The sequence below is a fragment of the Montipora capricornis genome, chromosome 7 (assembly GCF_036669925.1).
Source record: "Montipora capricornis isolate CH-2021 chromosome 7, ASM3666992v2, whole genome shotgun sequence".
In the NCBI taxonomy this organism is placed as follows: Eukaryota; Metazoa; Cnidaria; class Anthozoa; order Scleractinia; family Acroporidae; genus Montipora; species Montipora capricornis.
The window spans coordinates 28526541-28547916 of NC_090889.1; the positions used below are offsets into that span (position 1 = coordinate 28526541).

Below are 21376 nucleotides of genomic sequence, written 5' to 3' on the forward strand. Positions count from 1 at the left end.
GCGTCCAAACACGTACAGTGTATGGCATCATAGATATCATTGATAAGAGTTTGCATGAAAGAATGCAATTTGAAAGTAGCTCCACTTGTGATTCTTGCTGCAACAATGAGAAAACTTGAGTACAGTTACAAGTAGACGATATTAACACTTAAGGTGGTAAAAACCCTGTTCACCTAGTACCTCAAACCCGGAAGATTCCCATTGCCTTTGTACATATACTTTGCAATGCACTACAGATACAGGGCTGTCAAGCAGACTAAAAGAGGCATTTTTTAAATTAAATTGAAATACAGCTTAAGTGCAATATTGAGAAATTTTGCATCACTTTAGTCATTCACTACAAATGTTTTGGGCGTTTGTTTGCATCAATATCTTGCATACAAAGTTAACCCTTGAAGTAAGCAACTGCCTAAAGGTGAATTTTGTATAATATTAATATAGTACAACAAAAAACACTTAAACACTGAATTTTTAGGTCAATTTTATTTTTGCTTCACAGTATTATTCTTTCACATCATCTTTAAAAGAAAGTGCTTGGACGTTTGGCCACAAATTTGGATTTGAATTGTGACTTGATGACACGATGAGGAAGAGGAAACTTGATCTTGGAATTCTGTAAAAATAAATAAACACAATAAACAAATTTGTTTCTGCATAGACTATGTTTGCTTTTTATAATATTTGACTAACCATTTCCTGAATTAAGCATTAAGTTCTCCCCCATTTTTCTCAATTGCGATAGGAACAAAAGGCAGATTTTCTAGCAATCATTAACCCATCCCTACAACAATAATTTTTTTACTGGTACTTCTTGAACTCCTACATTCTGGGACCCATTGCTGGGAGCCTGGTTAGCGCAGCAGAAACCATTGGTTAAAAGGTATCAAAATCCATAGGTTTCCATGGTATTTAACGCTGGATAATGTTACCCATGAAAGCGTTAATTTGCTGATTTCAGTTTGCAGTGTCCCCAATTAGTACTCCAACACTAGAACACTAGACACTCAAAAAATATATTTGAAGTTCCTTTCCCTTTCTTTTGAGCAACCCGGGCTTGGTCGTAAAATCCCTCTATAATTGGGAGACCTGACAGGATCACAATAGACCTTTTCGGCTTGTACATTTTGTTTTCCCAATACAGATCATGTGATAATACTCAGGAGGCTTGGTCCTTTGTACTGTTCATTAAAAAGAGTGCATGCAGGCATAGTATTATCACATGATCTGTATTGGGAAAACAAAATGTACAAGCTGAAAAGGTCCATTCTATGGACTGTGACAAACACCATGTCCAAATACAGTTCTTACAGCAAAAAAAAAAAACCATTCTGACACCCTCACAGCTAATATTGGTGTTTGGCACAAACAAAGGGAAGATTAATAGTCGCGTAAAAATGCTCATTATGTCAACAGAGCTTTATTTCGCTCTATCAAGTGGTACTAATACATGTAGTACAACACATGGCAAAATAAGAGCCTGACAAGAAAAAAATATGCTTGTTGATGACAAACTTAACCCATGCTCTCCTAAAAGTGACACTAATAGATTTTACTGTCTTGCTCCAAACGGATTTACCGGTACTTGTCTGGGTGGGGAGCAGTCCAGGGGTGACAAACATAGTCTTGTACTGTACTTAAAAGTGTTAATTAATTAACTCACATGAAACTGTTTGACATGTGGCCTTCTGCATTTGTTGGCAGGAATTGCATTCACTTTAATGATCTGAATGCTAGATCCACGTGCACGATGCCTAGCAGCCATATCACGATCTGTAAACATAAAATCAAATGAATGATTACTGTACATTCCACTAATAATATACATGAAAAGATTTCTGCAATCAGATTGGCTGAGAGAAATGTAGTTTTCCATTAACAGAGCAGAAATGTACATTATTAATAAGTAATCGCATGATTTTTCTCTGTGCAATTTGGAAGAAATAAGCACTTCTAAATTTTTTCAAAGACAACAAATTGCACTCGTCCAATTTTGGTTGTCTTTGAATAAATTTACTTGTGCTCATTTATTTCAAATTGCACTCAAAATCATGTGATTACCTATACTAATTATACATTACATTTGTTACTGCCAGCACTACCCAAAAGTTCTTGAGGGAATGTGAGTATGCCAACCCTTTCCCTCCTAAAACAGCTACTGATAGATTTTACAAAGGAGAGAAATGATCCTCCTACTTACGTGGACAATAAGCAACTGTGTGGCTTCATAGCTCAGTTGGTAGAACATTGCACTGGCATGGGATAAGCCATGGGTTTGAATCCCCTTGGAACCAACTGAGTTAATTTTTCTAGGTGTCTATAATAGACAATACTGCTTAAATTGTCCAGGTACTACGAAAACCAATGATTTGTGGAATGTGCCCGAATTCCCAAGTCACTGTCCACTTCTGTTACTTTTGATGAAATTCCTTTCCCAAGGGTTTAAGGTAAACTAGCTATAACGGCCGCAACAAAGCAAAAACATGTTTTCAAAATTTATCTGTTTTCTTTGGCAATCACAGAAAAACTTCCCATGAAGAAACCTGTGGTGAAGTGGCCCCCTTTTCCCATGTCTTGTATAATCTTCATTCTCAAGTCTTCTGCTAGAGCTTTTCCACGATTATAGAGCCTTCCATGTGCGCTCAGTTCTGCCAATTCCTCTTAAGAATTTGAGCTACTTAAGTGTGAAAGAGGGCACGGTAAATTCCCATCCATTCCACAGATCGGTGGTTTTCGTAGTAAGTACAAGGATCACTTCTCTCTTTCATCTATAGCCTGCACTTCAAATACGCACATAGATTTCGTTTACAGATTTCACTCAGTCTAATCCCAGACCATTTCACTGGTCAATGGGAACTTTCTAAAGAGGAAAAGGGTTTTGTAGGTATCTTTTAAAGTCTAAGGGTCTAATGCTTTCTACTCACAACAAGAAGTAACAGCTCCAGCAACAGTCAAGTCACGGTACTCCCTGTACATGTTATGGGTTCCACTGCGAGAATCATAACGCAACCAAACACCAAAGTTCTTTATTTGCAGGGGCTTCATTTCATAGATCTGTAAACAGACAATGACAAAATGCTTGGAAAAAACTCCATTTAAATTCCATCACCATCATCTGTTAGGAATATTATTGTACAATCAATGCACTGTGCTACTTTGAAAGTAGCAATGCAAATAAGTAAGAAAAGGAAAAAGGAAATTGCCCACAAGAGATGCTTAAGTGGAGACATTTTTTCATCTGAGAACATTTTTTAAAAACAAGCAAGAAAGATGACATTAACCATCAGGCCCCAGATGTTTGAAGGGTGGATAGTGCTATCCACTGGATACATCTCAAGTGGTTTTGCTGGTTTTTACCCGCTGGGTAGTGATTTATCCGGTGGATAGCATTATCCACCTTTTGAAAATTTGTGCATGCCTGTTACTGTTACTTGCGCATCAAATTGAGTTTGAGAAAAAGTTAAACTGTCTTATCAGACTAAAAGCAGTAAAAAATTCAAAACCACATTCCATATGGCACTTATCTAGCATGAATAAATGGAAAAAGGGTGTTTGATATCTTCAGCAAATTGGAAAGCATCAGAGATTGTAATAGTCGTTAGCCAAATACCGGTAATGTATCTTTCTGTCTACCCACTTTCCAAGCTCGAGTGTGAATTTTTTTTTAAATGCTCTTTATCAGGAAAAGACCAAAGCTGATACTCAAAGTACAGTGTAACTCTATTTGCATGAAACTGTGTGAACACTCATGTTATTGCTTACTTATTTGGATCGTTGTAATTCACACACATGCATTTCTGTCATATTAGTCACTTATGTTACATTCTTCACATTCGACAACGATGACATGGGGTTGTTGAAAGGTGGAACGTTTTCCTTTCCAAATGTTTTTCACAATAAATTTCATCTGACACCACATTGGCATAAAAAATAGGGCCTCAGTGATCTTCAACAAAATGAAACAAAAAATTTGCTATCCTTGTACGTAGTTACAGTGTTGTTAGAGCAAACTACAGTGTATTACTTTATATTCTAATCCGCAAGCATTACACCAGTGGCACATACCCGCTTGCATGAAACTATTTCTCCACGAGTCTTCTTGATCTTTTTTAACCTTGAACAAAAATACCAGTATTTCGATTTGGCCACAACGTCATCTGGGGCAAAAATCCTCATTTTGTAGAGAGGTGGAGAGGTGTTATTCCCACTTGGTACAGCTCTGCCAATGATTTCATATTCTTTAAGCTAAAGCATGACAAAAATTAAAAAGGTAGGTAACGAAGCATAAACAAAGAATGCATACTAGGAGAAGAATCATAACATGCAGAACTTGCTGAAGAACTCTTTTCTTCGAAGAAAAGAGGGAGGGTTAAAATCATCATCGAACTTTACAGTCAGAAACGAAGGACAAAACAACAGAAAACTGATTCTCTCTTAGCTGTTATCTTCTTTTAACATTAACCTGAATTCTACTATTCTGAAATGTTTCCATTACATGGCCAGGTGCAAAAGGCAATGTCAATATTAGGTCTTCAAATCCTTTATAGCATAAGTTTAAACATATAAGAAACTCAGGTTTAGGATCCCTTCCTCTGACAACTTAATTTTAACTCACAAATGCTGCCTTTTTCACATACAATCGTGGTCAAAAGTTGTTGGGAATGTTACGGGCATCAGTTCACTTCACACCCAATTCGATTATTCTCACTATTGGCTGAAGTATTTGCGAAATACCATGCTCTTGTGGCTCCCCCTCCCCCATATTCGATGCTGGCGTTCTTCAGGCAAGAAAGAGGGTTATCTGTAAAATGAAGCTACCTTCCCAACACTTTTGTCCATGATTGTGGCTATTTTAGCGTTAAAGGAGAAGTTCACTCCAAAATGGCACTTTTTACCCATCTCAGAGTACGAAGTTAGTGTAAAGATAATGTAGTTCCTGAAGTTTCAACTTTCAAAGCTTTCTAACCTTATTAAATCCTTAGTTGAAGTGGCGTTAAATCCTGCACGATCACTAAATTAGCTTAGCAGCCTGGCGGTATGTTCATGATGTCATTGAGCTCAACCTAAAGTTTAGCAGAAGCTTGAACACCAAAGCTATTAAGATTCCTCTTCATATTCTACTTATGCCTTTTAATTCAGCTACATAAATTATTTAAATAGGTCAGAAAGAGACAGCAAAAGAGGTATTTCTTTCAATTGTAACCCGGTAAAGAGAAAAAGTAAAGCCACGGCTAAGACAAGAAGTTCATGTCAAGGAGGAAAACATATTTCTTGTTCAGACCACGTCACTGACTGTTTATTTGACGGAGGAAACAAAATTCCTTTATCAATGCACTCTGGTTCAAAGCGATATGGCTCAGTCGAGTTGTTTGCTTCATGAGAAGTGTTATCAGCTGAGCGCAACAACGTCACAAAAGGGTTGCCAGGTTGCTAAGTATAATCCAAGATGGTGGCCAGCATGTGTGTATTTTTGGCCACTTTTGAAAAGGCTTTCACAAGGTTAGAAAGCTATTTCAAGATTGAAATTTCTGTTAAAAGCTGTTCTTCGCATGAACTTTCTATTAATTGATGAAAAAAAATTGCTTAGAGCAAGGCAAAAAGAGAGTGGTTTCTTGAATACTCCTCTTTATTCATCACATGAAGGTAAGTCATCATTGAAGAAAATTTAGTAATCGGATTTCACTAATTAAAGTAATTCGTGTAGCACGGTGAAAAAAACCTTAAAACCAAAGAGTTTTAACAATCAAAATTGTCTTACTAGAGGTTTACCCAAGGAAGGGAACCAAGTTTAACAAAAACCACTCTGAACACAGGAATAACTTGACAACTTGCGTACAAATAACACAACAGCACAAAACGACTACACTGTTAAGTAAGCTGAAACAACGTAAAAACACCAGTCCCTTTCTGGAGCCTCAAACATTGAAGTTACCTTGATCACAACAACTGGTCAAATACGTGTGATGGTTTGGGATATCACTGTATTTTTATCTAAACTATTATTGAAAACTTTAAGCCTCTTTTTCCAAAACAATCTCTCGCTCATTTGGTTTAATAAACATACAAAAGTACAACGATGGTGTTGTACGAAAACTTTGTTTTAAACCATCTAAATTGTTTTTAGAACGTAAACGAAATGTATCAATTTATTACGCAGTGTGCTAAGCATGGTATCACTAGAGGTGAAATCAGTCTTATTTTCGGACTTTCGCGTACTAACAAAATGGGAAAATCATATTTTTAATACCTGCCCTCGGACCTTCATTTTCAACACGAGGGAAGAAGAGAAATAAGTTGGAGCTGCTGGGGGTAATATGGCGTCGCGCGAAGCCTGCTGGGTCCTCAGTACCAATCCTTTTTTTTTTAATGCACGAACGTTTGGGCTGAGTGAACGATGAAGATGTGATGCAGAGACGGGGGATGATGATCCCGAGAGTTCGATGATAACAGTCCGAGCTCAAATCACGGCCGCAATAGGAATTGAGGGAGGGGAGAAATTTTAGTTTAATTAGTTTTTTGCAATAGGGGCTAGACCTTAACGGCAATCTGAAAAGCTCATCACGTGATCAGTCGATAGGTGCCATCACACGATCTAGAATAGAAGATCAACAATTATTGAAAATAGTTCTAGCGAGACGTGCCTCGACATACCTAAGTTATCTTCAGCCGCAAAATTAAAGCTCGTCACAACATAATGGGGTCTTTGTAAATCCGTCATACAATACTCTATTTTTTTTTTATTTCCAAATTTTCCAACCCCTGAACAAAAGAAGTCAGTGCTTCAACAGCCAATGAACCTCTGGACCCAGTTGTTCGAAGCGGCCAATTAAATTAATCATTCGCACACACTATGGCTGATACTTGGAATCCTGCCGTTTTGCACAATGCGATATTCAAAACCCTTATATTAGCTGGAACTTATAAAGTGAAATAAAAATCCGGGGTAGATACAGAACTGAAAGGTTGGAGGACAAGTTAAAATTACCATTGATAAAGTGGTGCATGCCGTAGATCTGCAGTATTTAGGTGTTAGCAACAATTTCAAAACGGGTTAGCCTTTCGAGGACTGTGAATAACTTTATTCCAATACTCTTAAGGGTTCTTTCGATTGACCGTATTCCGGAGTAGGAATACGTGGAATAGAAGTTTGAAATCGTTCATTTTTACGGAGATTCACATTAAAATTGTCAAACACCTGCTAAAATACTATTTTAAACATATCCTATTACCCTTGCCGCTTCAAAACGCCAGATACGTTATTCCGGAATAGGGTCAATCGAACGCACCCTTAGAGCTTAGGAATTTTCAGTGGCTTGTCTTTCTGGTTTGGTGGATATTGGGTTCCGTCTCTCAGCCTCTTCGAAATCTTTTCCTTGAGTTCACTGAAAGTTACACTTCTAAGTTTAAAATGAGTTTTTTTGGAGTGATTACACGCAAAGGGACATGTGGTTTTCGAGGATTTCTTATGATGATGATGATAAAAACGCTCTTTGGTTGTTTCTTCGGCTTTCAAATGAAATTCTGGAAATTAACGATCTCTGATAGAAAAGTTAGAGTATTAGTTAAGGAGAGCGAGAGGGTCACGAGGAAGTTTTTCAAAACCGACATATTTATTGAGAAAATAATTTCTCTGGATGAGAACAAATAAGATTTATACACCTTGCGATAACAAAAAACTTCTATTAAAAATTAGATCAAGTTACAATCCCGGACAAAATTGTTCAGACATTTTAAAACTCCTTGTCCATATAGATCTTCATATCTTATTAACTTTTGTTCCATGAAATGAATCTTGAAAAAATGGTACCCATACCAGAAAAACAATGTGTGGGTGGGTGGGGGAATGACCTTGGTTTGGTCTTCTTTCAGGTTATGGTAAATAAGTGAAAAAAACGGGAAAAGTCTCAAATCTTTTTGTTCAAGGCCCCGTTTATATGGAGAAGAGTTGTCCCGGGTAGAAGGGTAACTCGCCAACCCGAGCTACTCTGGGCGAGCCAACGTTTCTTTCATTTCCTTATAAAACACGGCGAACCGTTTACATGAGAGCTGAAAAGTTGGCGCGGCTAGAAGGGTGACCCGCCTAGCCGGATCACCCTTTTTCGACGGTAGGGTCACCCTCTTAGCCGGGCCAACCTTTGTCCATGTAAACACTTTGGCTCGTCTACTCGTGTCAACTCGGTAACGGCAAGATAATATTAGGGAGCTTAAGCACCCGCGTGTTTGAGACGCAACCGGCAACCGGAAGTGAGCTGTTTTCCTTTTTAACTTGTCTTCCACACAACTACATTTACATTGCCAAGTATCTTTTCTCCATCAGAAATGATTAGTATAAAAATCTGGGAGATACCAGTGTCCTGGCACGCGAAATGTTCACTTCCGGTTGCCGTCCGCGTCTTAAAAACGCGCTTGCTTAAGCTCCCTAATTAATGAAAGCATGCGCGAGCGGTCTCTTCTCATTCCCTTGTTGTTCAAAAGGTGGATAATGCTATCCACCGGATAAATCTTTATCCAGCGGATTAACACTAGCAAAACCAATTGAGTTATCTATCCACCCACCCTTCGAACAACTGCGGCCTGATGATTAAAACTGAGGCGGGCTCGAAAAGCCATTTTTGAAACTGCCAACCGCCTGTTTTAGAATGCCGATCTTTTAACATGTTTTCAAGGCAACAAAAAGCAAAATAAACGTGAAGTTTGACGACTCAAATCCTGTCCATTCTTGAGAAACAAAGAAAAACGTGGCACCCGAAAATGGCCCGTAAAGTTTCGAGACTTTTGACAAACGGGCCCCTGACTTGGGCAAAAGGGTCAATTTTTTTCTCACATAAACGCTCGCTAAAGATGACTCCTTTGGGACAACTTTTCTCCATATAAACAGGGCCCAAGGGTAATTTTTTAATTTACATTGCATTACAAGAAATGATAATGAACTGTCAATGGAAAATTGAACTATCGACCTCGTGGTGTGTAAGTAAAAACAACGCACGACTGTCTGTGGGTAAAGTTTAACTTCCGGACATTAGAGTTAGCGAAGTTCACGTCATGTAACCAAGGGTACATGACCGGCTAAATCCGAGAGAGCATTCTTATGATCTTAGAAGAGTTTCTCAATCTGCATACAATGGCGTGACATGTCCGACATGGACACACAGATTGTTCCTTTCTGTGATGTGACCTTATCCAGACCTTGTTAACACGTGTTAACCTTGCCGTGCAATAAAGACGTCGTGTTTGATCTTTATGTTGCTGTAATTCATGCCATAAGTCTTTGTCTCATTACTTCCAGGGAGTTCCATCACCAACTCTTTGTAATCGCATTCTTGGCAAAATTTCAACGCTTCTTGTAAAAGCCTCTTGGCGATATCTTTTCTTTTCCCTCGAAAACACGTTTCCACTGAAATTCGCCTCACAGCTGCAATATTCTCAGATTTTTCTTCCACAGCGATGAAGCCAACTATTGAGCTGTCGAACTCCGCCACTAAAAAGTTGGAATTCTCCTTCGAGAGGTAGTGCTGTAAATCAAATCAGAAATGAGAAAAAATGTTTTTAAGATGTGTTAATTAAAAAAGGCCGAGATGGTGACAACAAAACCGCAAAACAGTCTGAAAACACCCGATTTCCGATATAAACACAACGACTTCCCTGATCCCTGTTGGCGCGGCGGGCCGGCGTTGAGAGAAGGGGGGTCATGATAAGTTATTAGGGTAACTGAAGCCCCCAATCATTCGATGCCCTACGCGCTAACAGTGTTCAAAGTCCACGGCGAAGTTTGATGAGAGCCTGGTTACGCAATGGAAACTGTGTCGTCTCTCAAAAACTATGGGTTCATATACGACTAAAAAAATTCTTTTGACCGTGTTGCACTGTGTTGTGTTGGGCGGCAAAACTGAGGGTTATGGTTTCGTGTTGCCTTTGGGTTGATGTTCCAACCTATCTTTTGATTTGGGGGTGTAGCAGAGAGAATCCAGGTGTTGATACTCTTCTAAAGAGAGCTGCCACTTAAATATTTAGACAAAAATGAAAATACACTATTATTGAAAACAGAGAAAACGAGTCAAAATAGAGGCCACCTGCGTTATTGGTCTCCTTCACCTTTACTCTTTTACGAGGCAGTGGAAAGTGAGTGGTCTTTTGTTTTGCAAAACAAAAGACCGCCCCCTTTCCATTGGATCCCTTACTAGTTCAGAGGAGAATAGACTTAAGGAGCTTGTGCCTTGATAACATGGTATCGAACTCAACCTGGATCGATTTCGGTATCGGTATTAAATTACGCCACAGACAAAACAGCTGACGTCACAACCGATTGTTGATACATGTCGTAATCCTGGAGATCTCGCAATTGATACCTGAATACCACGTGTTTTGGCCTCATTTTTCACGTGGCCGGTCTTGCTCGCGTGTTTATGTCGGGGTAGAGTCCATCTTAAAAGTTTACGATGAGATCTAAGGCATGGCAGGTATTTTCCATTGACTGGTTTTAGCCTTAACGCGTTTAATATTTGATGTCGTTATAGGTCTTAACGACTGTCACGATTACCTCAAAAAACATTTCTACTCCTGAAGAGGAAATGTACTCATGTGCTTGCAAGTTTCCATAGCATGAACAGGAAAGGGAAAAAAATGAAGCCAATACATTTAAGTCTATGAAAAAAATTTTTTGCACCCTCAAAATGTTCAACTCCATGTAGAAAATAAAGATATGAGAGTTATCCAGACCAATGATTAGGTCTGGAATCTTCACTGCACGCACACCAATAATTTCAGGAATGTAAGCTGGTCTTCATTGGCAGTGGTTGGATTGCTGAATTTAAGCACACGAATTTTCTTTCCAGTGTTGTGTTTTGCTTTCTTTTCTTTTCGTTTTTTTTTTAGCATCAATTAGCAGGTGTTTTACTGGGGTTTTCGGGAATTATGACATTTTTCCCTGCCACCTGACATCCCTTATGTAATAGTTACGGTTCGCGCCTATTCCTTTTGAACTTTCACCTTGTATTGTAAATTAACCGAGAATTACGAACTCTCTTGTTTCGAAAATGAACAATCATTTGAAAATCACTGGTTACATCCGGATTCTCTCAACCTCCAAATTACCAGACAGTCAAAATATCATTGTCAATGGTGCTAACGCAGAGTGAGCGATAAGCTTGAGTTAAAGGTCGAATCAGAGAAAAAAACAGGATATTTATGCTGAAAAAGTCGAACCAAAATCATTCAAGTGTTCGCTTCACACTTCGAATATTTCGTGCTTTGTACTAATTTCGAGCATGGTATCGAAACAGGACATTGCAAAATCTGATGGCAAACAACGCACCCCACGGGAAATTTTCTCTTATATGATTGGAACAGGATCACAAAGGTTTGAGATATGAAAGGATTGCCTCTCAAAAATTAAACTCAAAAGGGTGTATATCGGGCAAAAAACTGAAATAAGTAAGCAAGTGTTTTTTCTCTGTTTACACCGTTTTGCGGTTTTGAAAACGAAGTCCAAAAGTAATGATAAGCCTGAACGCCAGACGAGTGCCTCTTGAAAAAAAAAAAAAAAAACCGGCGTTTGAATGCCGCTTTGTCTAATGAAATGAAATGCATCTCCTGCGGTAATAACGCCTCAGTATATCCGCCAAGGAAACGCTGCTTTTTCATTACAATCTACAGCAATGTTCACAGAAACAGATGAAAATCACCTTACAGTAATCATTTATACATTTGTAAAGATATGAAAAGTTCATTTCTCATTTCATAGATTCGACAGTTTTTTTGTCAGATACTAAGTACCATTAAATTTTTGTAAAAATTTCTGGGTTTTTTTTTTGCCACTTGTTTTCATTCATTAATGACTTCTACTTTAACTAAAACGCACTTCAGTGCTTCACAACTTGAATGCAATAAGCAACATTATCAGCCGAGTTGGTTTGCAGAGTTTTCGTTTTTTTGCCGGTATGGCAGTTACTGTGATTTCGAGGAAACTACCATTCCAATATATGCAACACTTCGTTTTTGGTACCTCTATATCTCACGGAGTTTTATTTTTTCCCTTCTTTCTGAATGTTTTCTCAGCATTTTTAATGAAATTTTCTCTTTCTAAATTGTTTGAAATAAAATGATTGTTATCGCAAGGCGCACGCTCTTCCTGTTTATTCAACTGTTTTCCACGTGTGGGCAACCTTTAACTGCACCACTTAGCTTTCCCCGGGTTTGCATGGGCGCGGTACTCATAAGAAGCAGAGAAATACATGTTTGCTTTCATGTATAAATGTATATACTGCATGCACTGATTAGAGCTGACTCACTTGTGTAATGTTTGCCAAATCCCCTTTCAGTGAACTCGTCAGATATTTGTAAAACCATCTATAGATGTACAAGAAAATACCAGAGAAGGCAACGACAATACCAAACAGGGCAAGGAAACAGGAGCGTACGAGAAGAACTCCGGTCGCTACGAAAACCAAATGCAGAAGAACGGCCGGTGGACTCCTAACAGTTTGCACAAACATAGGCCACAAAAGACATCTTGTCTCTTCTAAGAATAAATTGTGAATGCGGTGCGTATCCGCGTTTTCGAAACGTCTGACGCGCAAATCCCGGTCCAAAGTCGGCAAGCGGCGGCTACCTGTTGTTGATTTCGTGTCAAGACAATTGCATTCCGTTGTTAACATTGTGACGCACTTAACGGTTTTCCAACAAGTTGTAAGCTTGCTAAAAAAATCGAAGTTATTTCACTTGCGTGAAATGCAGTGCAGAGTTCTGTTGCTTGCTTTGGGCGATAGCGACTGAAGAGCTTTTGTCACTGCTCGTGTCAGATCACGTACCCGCGAACAAATAACCTGACTGATCTGCGCTATATTTAGTACTCGTTCAAATACGGAAATCCCAAAAGGTTAATAACTTGACCTCGTGTGTTCTTCAGTGAGGTCCTTATCATCAGAACAACAATTCAAAAATGTACCCCCCCCCCCCCCCCCCCCTTAAATTCACAAAGCTTGGACCAGATCAACCGAATCAAATAACGAAAAACAAATGAGAAATTTGGTGAAGTGACCGTAAAAAGGCAGCCCGCGAAAATAACATTCTACGGAAGGTTGAGAAATTTCCAGAACCACCAGCTCTCTCACGTTTGGAGAAGAGCCAATGGTGGCCGTTAGGTCTAAAAACCTATGACTGGTTACGACTTCACAAACACATTAGAAACCTGTGTGGTGTGGAAAGAGTTGCACCCACAAATTTTCCACCCTATAAGATTTTAAGAAAAGAAGGCACTGCAAAGAAGTATTTTCACCTCAAAAGTCAATACTCGTATAACAGTTTCTTGCCAAGGATGTGTGAGATTTGGAGGTGGTAGACACCTCAATTAAATATCTTTGTCCAAGCTTGAAAAAGATTGTGGGGGAAAAAGACAAGCTCCAAATTTTGAAGGGAGAAAAACAAACTTCTCACTTGTCAGCGTATGTTTCCGAGTCATTTATTCTTTGGACTCTGGAATCAGTTCAGACAGAAGCACGCCACAGGGAGGTTCATTGATTGCATCTGTCAATAAGTCTCGCCCACTCGTTGTTGTGTACGACCTGTCAAAATGGCCGAGAAATGATGCCTCAGGGGCACACTGAACGCACAGAAACTTTTAGGTCATCAGGCAACTTCATGAAGGAATAGACAGTTAAGAACCAGGTTCAATTCATCCCCGGCTTTGTAAACAACGCTGACGGTACGCGACAAAACGCACGAAACACTGACGATTTGAAACGGTGCGTGCGCTGACATGAGACATTACGTACGTAGTGGTCACGAGCGCCTGCGTTTGACAGACAGATCAACTAGTTTGCATCACGTACCACGAAATAACGACGTCCTCAAACCCTTGAAAACGTGACTGCTTGGTCTTTGTTTACGTCCAAGAGCGCCACTATTGTAACATAATAAGATTTCTCTTTTAAAAAAGAGAGAAGTTTAGAGTATACAAGCCCAGAGCAGGACATTGGGTGACCTACTATCGCATAAAAGGGAAGAGAAATTTACGAGTACGGTGAAATGAGTTTAAAGGTGGGATGGGAAGGGTGGGGAGGCATTTCCTCAAGGTTCGATTACGTAACAAAGAGAAATTAACAGTGGAAAAGAGTTCTTCAAATTTTCAGATGGAAGAACTGTCTATAAACTGGTTTACTCTGCATCGCCAGCAGCCTCGCCTACCAGTAGACTTGCTTAATTAAAGAGAACGGCAAGCGTGTCTGACCATAACACGACGGGTGGTCACTGCAGTTGTACTTTGTATTGTACCCTACCACACCCTTGACAAGTGAAAGCCAGTCAGTCCCTGCGTTAAAACTCTTCAGAGAAAAACTGTTCAGTGAAGGGAACTCGGAGTCGTCGTTGTTATTGTCATCCGTGCACAACTGCAGAAGCAAGTTAATCCAAAATGAGCAAGAAAAAAGATTCGCGAAATACCTTGCAAAACTGTTTAAACATGGCTCAAATGCTTCCTATCAGACAGAAAACATGGCAAACATTTCAACCTCGTTCCCAGGCCGCCCACCTTCTCCTCGGCGGAGAAAAGCCCTGGGAACGAGGTTGTGGACATTTCTTCGAAAAATCAATCTTTCATGTAATAATAATAATAATAATAATAATAATAATAATAATAATAATAATGATGATGATAATAATAATGATAATAACAATAATAATAATAATAACAAACACAAGTCCAAATACGGTAAGGCGTTACCAGTGTCAGCGATATTCACCATTCACTAGCAGGTCTCTTTTATTTTGCGCGAGCATGGGAAAAAAAAAAGAGACCTCTGCTACGAGTCGAAACTCACTGCAGGTTCAGCATGCACGGCGATTACTTAGCGACCGATCCCTCACACGACACTTGATGTAAACTCATTAACAAAAGCAGAGTTTTGACCCATTGCGCATGGCAGACGTGGTCTCTTTTCCCGCACTCGCTAGCCCAGCGAACGCAAAAGAAAAGAACCTATGCAAGCAGGGAATATTTGCCACTAAATTACAGCAAAAAAAAAAAAAAAAAAAAAACAGACTTTTTTACCCAAATTACACTAACAACAACAACGACAAAATTTATTGAAAATTAGAAATAAATAATTACATTTCTTTCCCCCCGCAAATAGCTTATAAACTAATCGAGGCGGGGAGAACTGAGGACATACTACAAGTACAAGGTTATCTATAGATGGACTAAATAACAGTAAAGACATTACTATACAGTTACACAGTAAATAGAATGAACTAACATAAACCAAACACCTACATTCAGATTATGACAAGAAGCTAACTTAAAGTATTAAATAGCTTAATAAGACGGGAGACTTCGACATAATCATCTTCTGACCACAAGAAATTTAGTAATAATTCCTTTATCTTTTTACGAAAGAACGAGCGTTTAAGTAGTTTAATCGAGAAAGGAATAGAGTTCCAAATTGGGGCACCAATTCTCGAGAAAAAGGAATACATTTTATTAGTTCTAGAGAACTTAAAATAAAACGAGTCGCTAGAGACAGATCTAGTTCTGTAATTGTGAATCTGACTTGTTTTAACAAACTGATTGAGTATACTAGCTGGTACTGACTGTCTGTTTATATCATAAAGTAAATAGCTACAATCTCTAAAAAATAGGCTAGGTAGGGGAAGTCAATTTGATTTCAGAAAGAAGGGTACGGTGTGTTCTTTAGACTTACAGAAGTAAATAAGAACTATGAAGCGAATTTATTTACAACTGAATAACACCACACATACTTTTCACACACTGGTCTACAATAATGGTTATGGATTAACACTTGTAATGGCTTACTAAAGCGCTATAATACACCACATCGAGTAGGTAAAGGTAAAGGTACACGTTATTTAACGTCGGAAGTGCCTTTACTCTCCAGAGAGTATTCTCCCAGGAAGCCGACAGTGCGCTCATTTTACCCCCCTCTTCCCATCAGTGCTCCGTTTTAAGGGTATTTAAAGCTACTTAGGCTACACTAAAAGGAAAGAAGTCGAAACAAGGATGTGAGATCCGGGGATCGAACTCGGAACCTGTTGCACCAAGGCCGCGCACTAAACCGACTGTGCCACCCTTGCTCCTTATTGATAGTAATGGTATAGCCCGGTCGAGAATGAGAAGGCAGTCCAAGTCTCGGGACGGTGGAAGCGGAATAATTGGATTTCAGTCATTCCTTCCATTTTTTTTTTCAGAGTTATTTATTATTCATTAATGAATTTGTTTTTTGATATTAATTTTTCCGTATTCGTTATTCCGATTGTTCGAGCACTAAATATTCCTTATTCATGCTCTTTTTTAAGCCGTTATTCATTATTCCGCTTCCACCCCCAATCGAAGTCTGTGGTTTGGTTACTGCAACTTAACTTTCAGACCTTCTAAGAAGACATGTCATGCATAAAATGCCCGGATTTAATGCAATGGCCAAAACCCTTGGCGGCTTTACCGAGCAAGATAATCTTTGATACATTTGGAAAGAAAGTCAACGGATAGAGGAAGAGCACCGAAATACGTAACAAAAGAAACCAACTTGGAATTGATTCAGTCATTGGGCCGGAAACGTACATCGGAATACGTGCACAAAAACACACGGAGGTTTGCCCTTACCGAAGTCTCGCTAAGGGCGATATGACCTCTTGCAACAAAAGAGTTTTATCTATTTTGGGATAAGATCCAAATTTACAATAATTCGGTATATCAGATTTTTTACTTAATTTTCTTTTTTAGCTCTTTTGTTGTTTAACCCCGCGAGTGTTTCATGAAATTCTTACACGGCAGATTAGCCCAGAAATTTATTCGGACATAAAGACCGTGCTAAGAAAGCATTCTGCTTCGAAGATTCACAAGCTTTTGTCCTCATTTCCTAGGAGCTCGTGCGTGGAATGCAGGCTAAAAGTCACAAGAAAACACAGTAAAAGGCAATAACCCAATCACTATTAACCCTGAAATAGATCTCTTAATTAAACAAGTGCAGTTTCTTTAAATCAACTTAATTTCCTATTGAAGGATTGTAACAAACAGGCGCCGGTTTGTCTTACTGGCAACACAATAAAAGAGATGTGTTCTCATATGAAAAAGAAAAATAACGCTGTGGAATGAAACGTTCAAGACCTTAAACCGGGAGGACTTGTGAATAAAATTAAATGAAATTCTTACACACGGAATTATTCGGAAACACTTAAGGAAAAACTCAACATTCCTCTTTTCCACTACCGAAAAACCGGCGAAAAATGATATCGCGAGTCAAAAACGTGTGCATTATAACTTCCGCGAGAAAAACAAATTCCGTGATTTGTCTTGTATCTCCTACAGCAAATCACGTACAGCAAGAGCAATGTCCACAACCCAGGCCTCTTACTGGCTGCATTGAGCCGCCTTTCCGATCTTTCAGGATTTCGCAAAATATATTTCAAAGGAAAAAACACTCCCTTTAAGGGGGAACGTTCCTTTTATTTTGGTAGCGATTACGTCTTCCTCGAACACTAATCCAATTAAACAATTAGGTTGGGCCAATGTGGTAGGTAAGGTATGCACCAACGCGCAACGTGGGTAAATTTATGACAGAGGTCATAAATGAAAATTCAAGCAAGTCAAGCGGGTGCGATCGAATATAAATCAGTTACAAGATAATTTCTCTTGGTTGGTTAACTATTTAAATGTGGGGTCTTCCTCCTATTCTATAGTAATGATTATATTTTTCTACTGCAAAACATCGGCCTAAATACCGTGGGGGAGATCTTGGTTTGAACCGGTGTGTACTCAATCCCCCGCCAACCCCTAGGTGATGAAAATTGGAACAAAAATTCAGATCCCACCAGCCCAAAGTCAATGTATGTGAATTAAATAAAACCTAACTCTCCAGCAATTACAACCTAAAATTCAAATTGCTTAGAGTTTGAGTGCACACAGAATGGACAGCGACAGTCTTCACGACCGTCACAAAACGGCAAAAACAGTCTAAAATCATCTCTGGAAGACATATTTGCGCACCACCAACAAATTAAGAAGCACGCCTCAGCTTAAGTGTGACAAACGACACCAAGGTTTGAGGGACAACTCAAAGAGTGGATCCCTGAGGTACTGGGCGTAAACATGTGGCTAGACTAAGCGCCCCACAAGCAGGGGGGGGGGGAGGGGGAGGGAGACTGGTAAAAGGATTAGCGACAGGACACATCATGGTGGCTGATAGAGGAACTGAACTTGATCTTCAATGGCAGCTCCGTCTGGGGAGGCCATCATCGATGCATTATTGCCCAGGAGTAAATGTTGTCAGGGTCTCGACATCTACAAGGGCCAGGTGGCCTATGTCGTGGACGTACTACTCCACCGGTATGGGTAAACTTTTGCATCACAAACCCGGCTACACAGAGGGTGAAAGGACTGAAACAATAAACGAATTGAAGTCTCTGTTGCAACAGGTGGGAGCATGTGGAGACATCCGGATTGCCGCCGAATTTCCCCGGGCGGTTACTGCTTTGTTTTTTTAACTACTGCATCCCGGTGTCTTCTCACATCTACTTCTGCTATGCTCTTGTGGACGGCCCATAGCCGGGCAGCACCAGATGTTTGGCCGGAGTTTTCAACCTGTCTGGCGCAATGCAACAAGCCTTCACGTCATTCCAGTAGACCAAGAGAGGGGGCTGGGGCTCCCTGACCATAAGAGGACAGCTGTCCTTACATGATATAAAAAACAATTGCCTTAGTTTACGATAGCATTGAATCAAGTTTACGACGTATTTTAGTGGTAAAATGCTGGTGCCATCATTGAGGTATCACGGTCATGTCACATTTTAACTCTGCGGCTGTGATCGATGTCCTTCTTCTCTCACTGCTTCGTCTAATCTGTCAAAGAAACACGAAGACAAGTTAGCAACAGTCAGTCTTCATTTAGGATGAAAATGACAAACTGCGATCAGCCGCAAAATGGTTCCTTTCACTTACTGGTTTAAGTTCTTCATCAGGTGGTCATTTACAGACTCGTAATGCTTGATCAAGCTACCAATAAGACTGGAACACAAAAACGAAAAAAAACATCAGATGTTCGGTGGGGTCTTAATAGGCCATTCTACAGTTGTTTTTGCTCAGTACTGGAAAGGTGGGACTGGGTACTCTTTACCTTTCAATTTGTTGCGTGTTGTTTCTGGCAGTTCCCAGGGACTCTTTCGTGATGTCGGACAGTGTGTCAAGCCTACACAGAAACCAAAAAGAAGAAGAGAAAATGTAATAATTTTATACGGTGTTCAGTGTGAGTCCAAAGTTAATTTAAGACAGGTTGTTTTGTATTACAATGATTCACTTTAAAAACTCGCGCTATATGACCACAACTCAAACGTCTTTCTTCGCACCTGGTGCAGATGGATACATTTTAATTGGGGAAGGATTGGTTCATTTCCTTGTGTGAGCCTGTATTTATTAGCTAATATAAAAAATACCATAATACTCTGTTTGTCGCTCCAAAATTTGAGATAGGACACAGCTTTTTACAACCTCTAATTCAATTGGATCCCTTTAGGACGCAGCTCTATTGCTTTTAGAGCTAGGGTCCACCGTTTCTTTTGTATCGTTCTTTGTGTCCATTGTTTTCTGAACCAATCCCGAGAGCCGTTGTAATAGCTGAGTACTGACCCTAAAATTTTGCATGAGCAATTGTTTCCATTGTCTTTAAGGACCATTAAAAGTCCCAAGAGAAAATAAAAACAATGCTTAAGCAACAAACAAATAAAAACGGTAGGTCACCAACAACAACTGAAATTTAGAGGGCCTTTTTGTGGACCTGGCGTGTTGCCATGGTAAACGATATGACGTCATAAGTGTCCTTAAAGTATTACCCAACAATAGAGTTGCAAAGATATTTATACTTTGCCTACACTATATCTTCGGTATTTTTCATCGTTTCACAAACACTATAGCAACGAAAAACCCTTTCGAGCCTCCTTAAAAGTCTCATCTGGTATAAGTTCAAAAGCTACATACTCATGTCCTAGGGCTTGCATAATGCCACTCGTTATTTCCTCATCGTCATAACCATTCACAGACTCAGATTCTCTTGAAATTGTCCAGGCTGTAATGAGGTGTTTAAGTTTCTGTACAATGGCTTTGGATTTCACATGGCACTCTTCTTGAAGCTAGAAAGAAAATATGTAGCTACTGTAGCACTCAGTGGGTTGAGCTTTGGTCCTGAGCAGGGAAATGGGATAGGCGAGGTCAGGAAACCGACCCCATTCCAAAAATCCAAATATTTCAGCACACCCTATGACAACTCGGCCGACCACCAATAGTCCTAAATGTACCAATACAAATACATCTGCATAGTAAAATCCATGTACACTACTTTGCAATGGACAAAACAAAGTGTCCCCTTCATGGAATTGTGTTTGCACGGCGTTGTTGTCAGGGCCGTAGGAATATTAATTTTTGTGCGTTTCACAGTTTGCGGAGTAACATGAATCTCATTTAGTTGGCTTTGGCGGAGAAACCACTTCACCATTTTTCGCTGGAGTTCTTATTTTACCATGTCTTCTCTCTCTCTCTCTCACACACACACACACACTCTCTTGGATGGCTCGGTTTAGCCGAGTCGTTCAATGATTCTGCCTTTATAAAGAGAGAAGTCGTAAATGGTTTGAACACAGGTGCCGTATCATAACTAAGTAAAATACGATCGTCCGGGTGAGTGTAGTCCTCAGAAGGACTGAATTTAGGATCACATTGACTGAAGTTTCGGCAACCTGAGTGGAAGGCATCTTCACAGTGAAGGATGACTTCCGCTCAGGTTGTCGAAACCTCAGTCAAGGTCATCCTAAACAATTCTCAGCGCTAAACTTCGCAGCCGTTATTTGGTCACGTGACATTCCAAATAAAGGCTTCGAAGGAGACTAAAACACTTACCCGGACGATCGTACTTAAAATTCTTCGGGTCAATTATCACACTTACTGCTTGCAGTGCAGAGCGGTGAGCTTCCATTGCTTCTGTTTGACCCACAAAGGAATTGTGAAGGATCTCCGCTTCATCGTAACAGCTATTTACCTCTCTGAAAAAGGGAATCATGCAAACGCATCACTAGTCTACGTAGCTGGCGGTATTCTTGGCGCGAGAGGGAAATTAACGAACGGGGAAGTCGCGAGGAGAATGAGGAGGAGCGCTGAGCGCTGTTTTACAGCGCCGCCCCTTCCCATTCTCCGCGCGGCTTTTGCCTCTCGCCCAATAATACCGCTTTTACGCAGGCGGAAGGCATCACCAGCGATCTCGTACCCAGAGTCCTCGGGCTTCTTGGCCAGCGGGTGAGCGCCCGGAGAGACTCTGGGATAATCGATTTGAACTATATTTTTGATTGGCCGATTGCGTAGCAATGGCAGTCCGACAGGAAGTCGGTAAGT

The 21376-nt window shown here is 39.9% G+C and overlaps 3 protein-coding genes across 4 annotated transcripts in view; all 3 read right to left on the reverse strand.

Annotated features, from left to right (window-relative positions):
- Positions 1 to 464: 464 nt before the first annotated feature.
- LOC138056780 (large ribosomal subunit protein eL20-like) lies at positions 465 to 6372 on the reverse strand. Its single transcript, XM_068902671.1, has 5 exons — positions 6245 to 6372; positions 4063 to 4242; positions 2922 to 3051; positions 1661 to 1770; positions 465 to 613 (listed from the first exon to the last, which is right to left on the reverse strand). The coding sequence occupies exons 1-5, from the start codon at positions 6260 to 6262 to the stop codon at positions 521 to 523; spliced, it is 531 nt and encodes a 176-aa protein (XP_068758772.1). The 5' UTR covers positions 6263 to 6372; the 3' UTR covers positions 465 to 520.
- A 2498-nt stretch (positions 6373 to 8870) lies between these two features.
- LOC138056779 (N-acetylaspartate synthetase-like) lies at positions 8871 to 15019 on the reverse strand. The gene is made up of 2 exons (XM_068902670.1): positions 12285 to 15019; positions 8871 to 9509 (listed from the first exon to the last, which is right to left on the reverse strand). Exons 1-2 carry the CDS (start codon positions 12648 to 12650, stop codon positions 9198 to 9200), a joined length of 678 nt encoding a protein of 225 aa, XP_068758771.1. The 5' UTR covers positions 12651 to 15019; the 3' UTR covers positions 8871 to 9197.
- Positions 15020 to 16916: 1897 nt separating this feature from the next.
- LOC138056778 (serine/threonine-protein kinase TBK1-like) overlaps positions 16917 to 21376 on the reverse strand; it is a 31381-nt gene continuing 26921 nt past the window's right edge. For both annotated transcript variants that reach the window (XM_068902669.1, XM_068902668.1), the window contains 5 exons: positions 20934 to 21030; positions 19973 to 20124; positions 19116 to 19187; positions 18941 to 19006; positions 16917 to 18841 (listed from right to left, as the gene is read on the reverse strand). In XM_068902669.1, the coding sequence (XP_068758770.1) occupies positions 18790 to 18841; positions 18941 to 19006; positions 19116 to 19187; positions 19973 to 20124; positions 20934 to 21030 (439 nt within the window). In that variant the 3' untranslated portion in view covers positions 16917 to 18789. The remainder of the gene's footprint in view (positions 18842 to 18940; positions 19007 to 19115; positions 19188 to 19972; positions 20125 to 20933; positions 21031 to 21376) is intronic.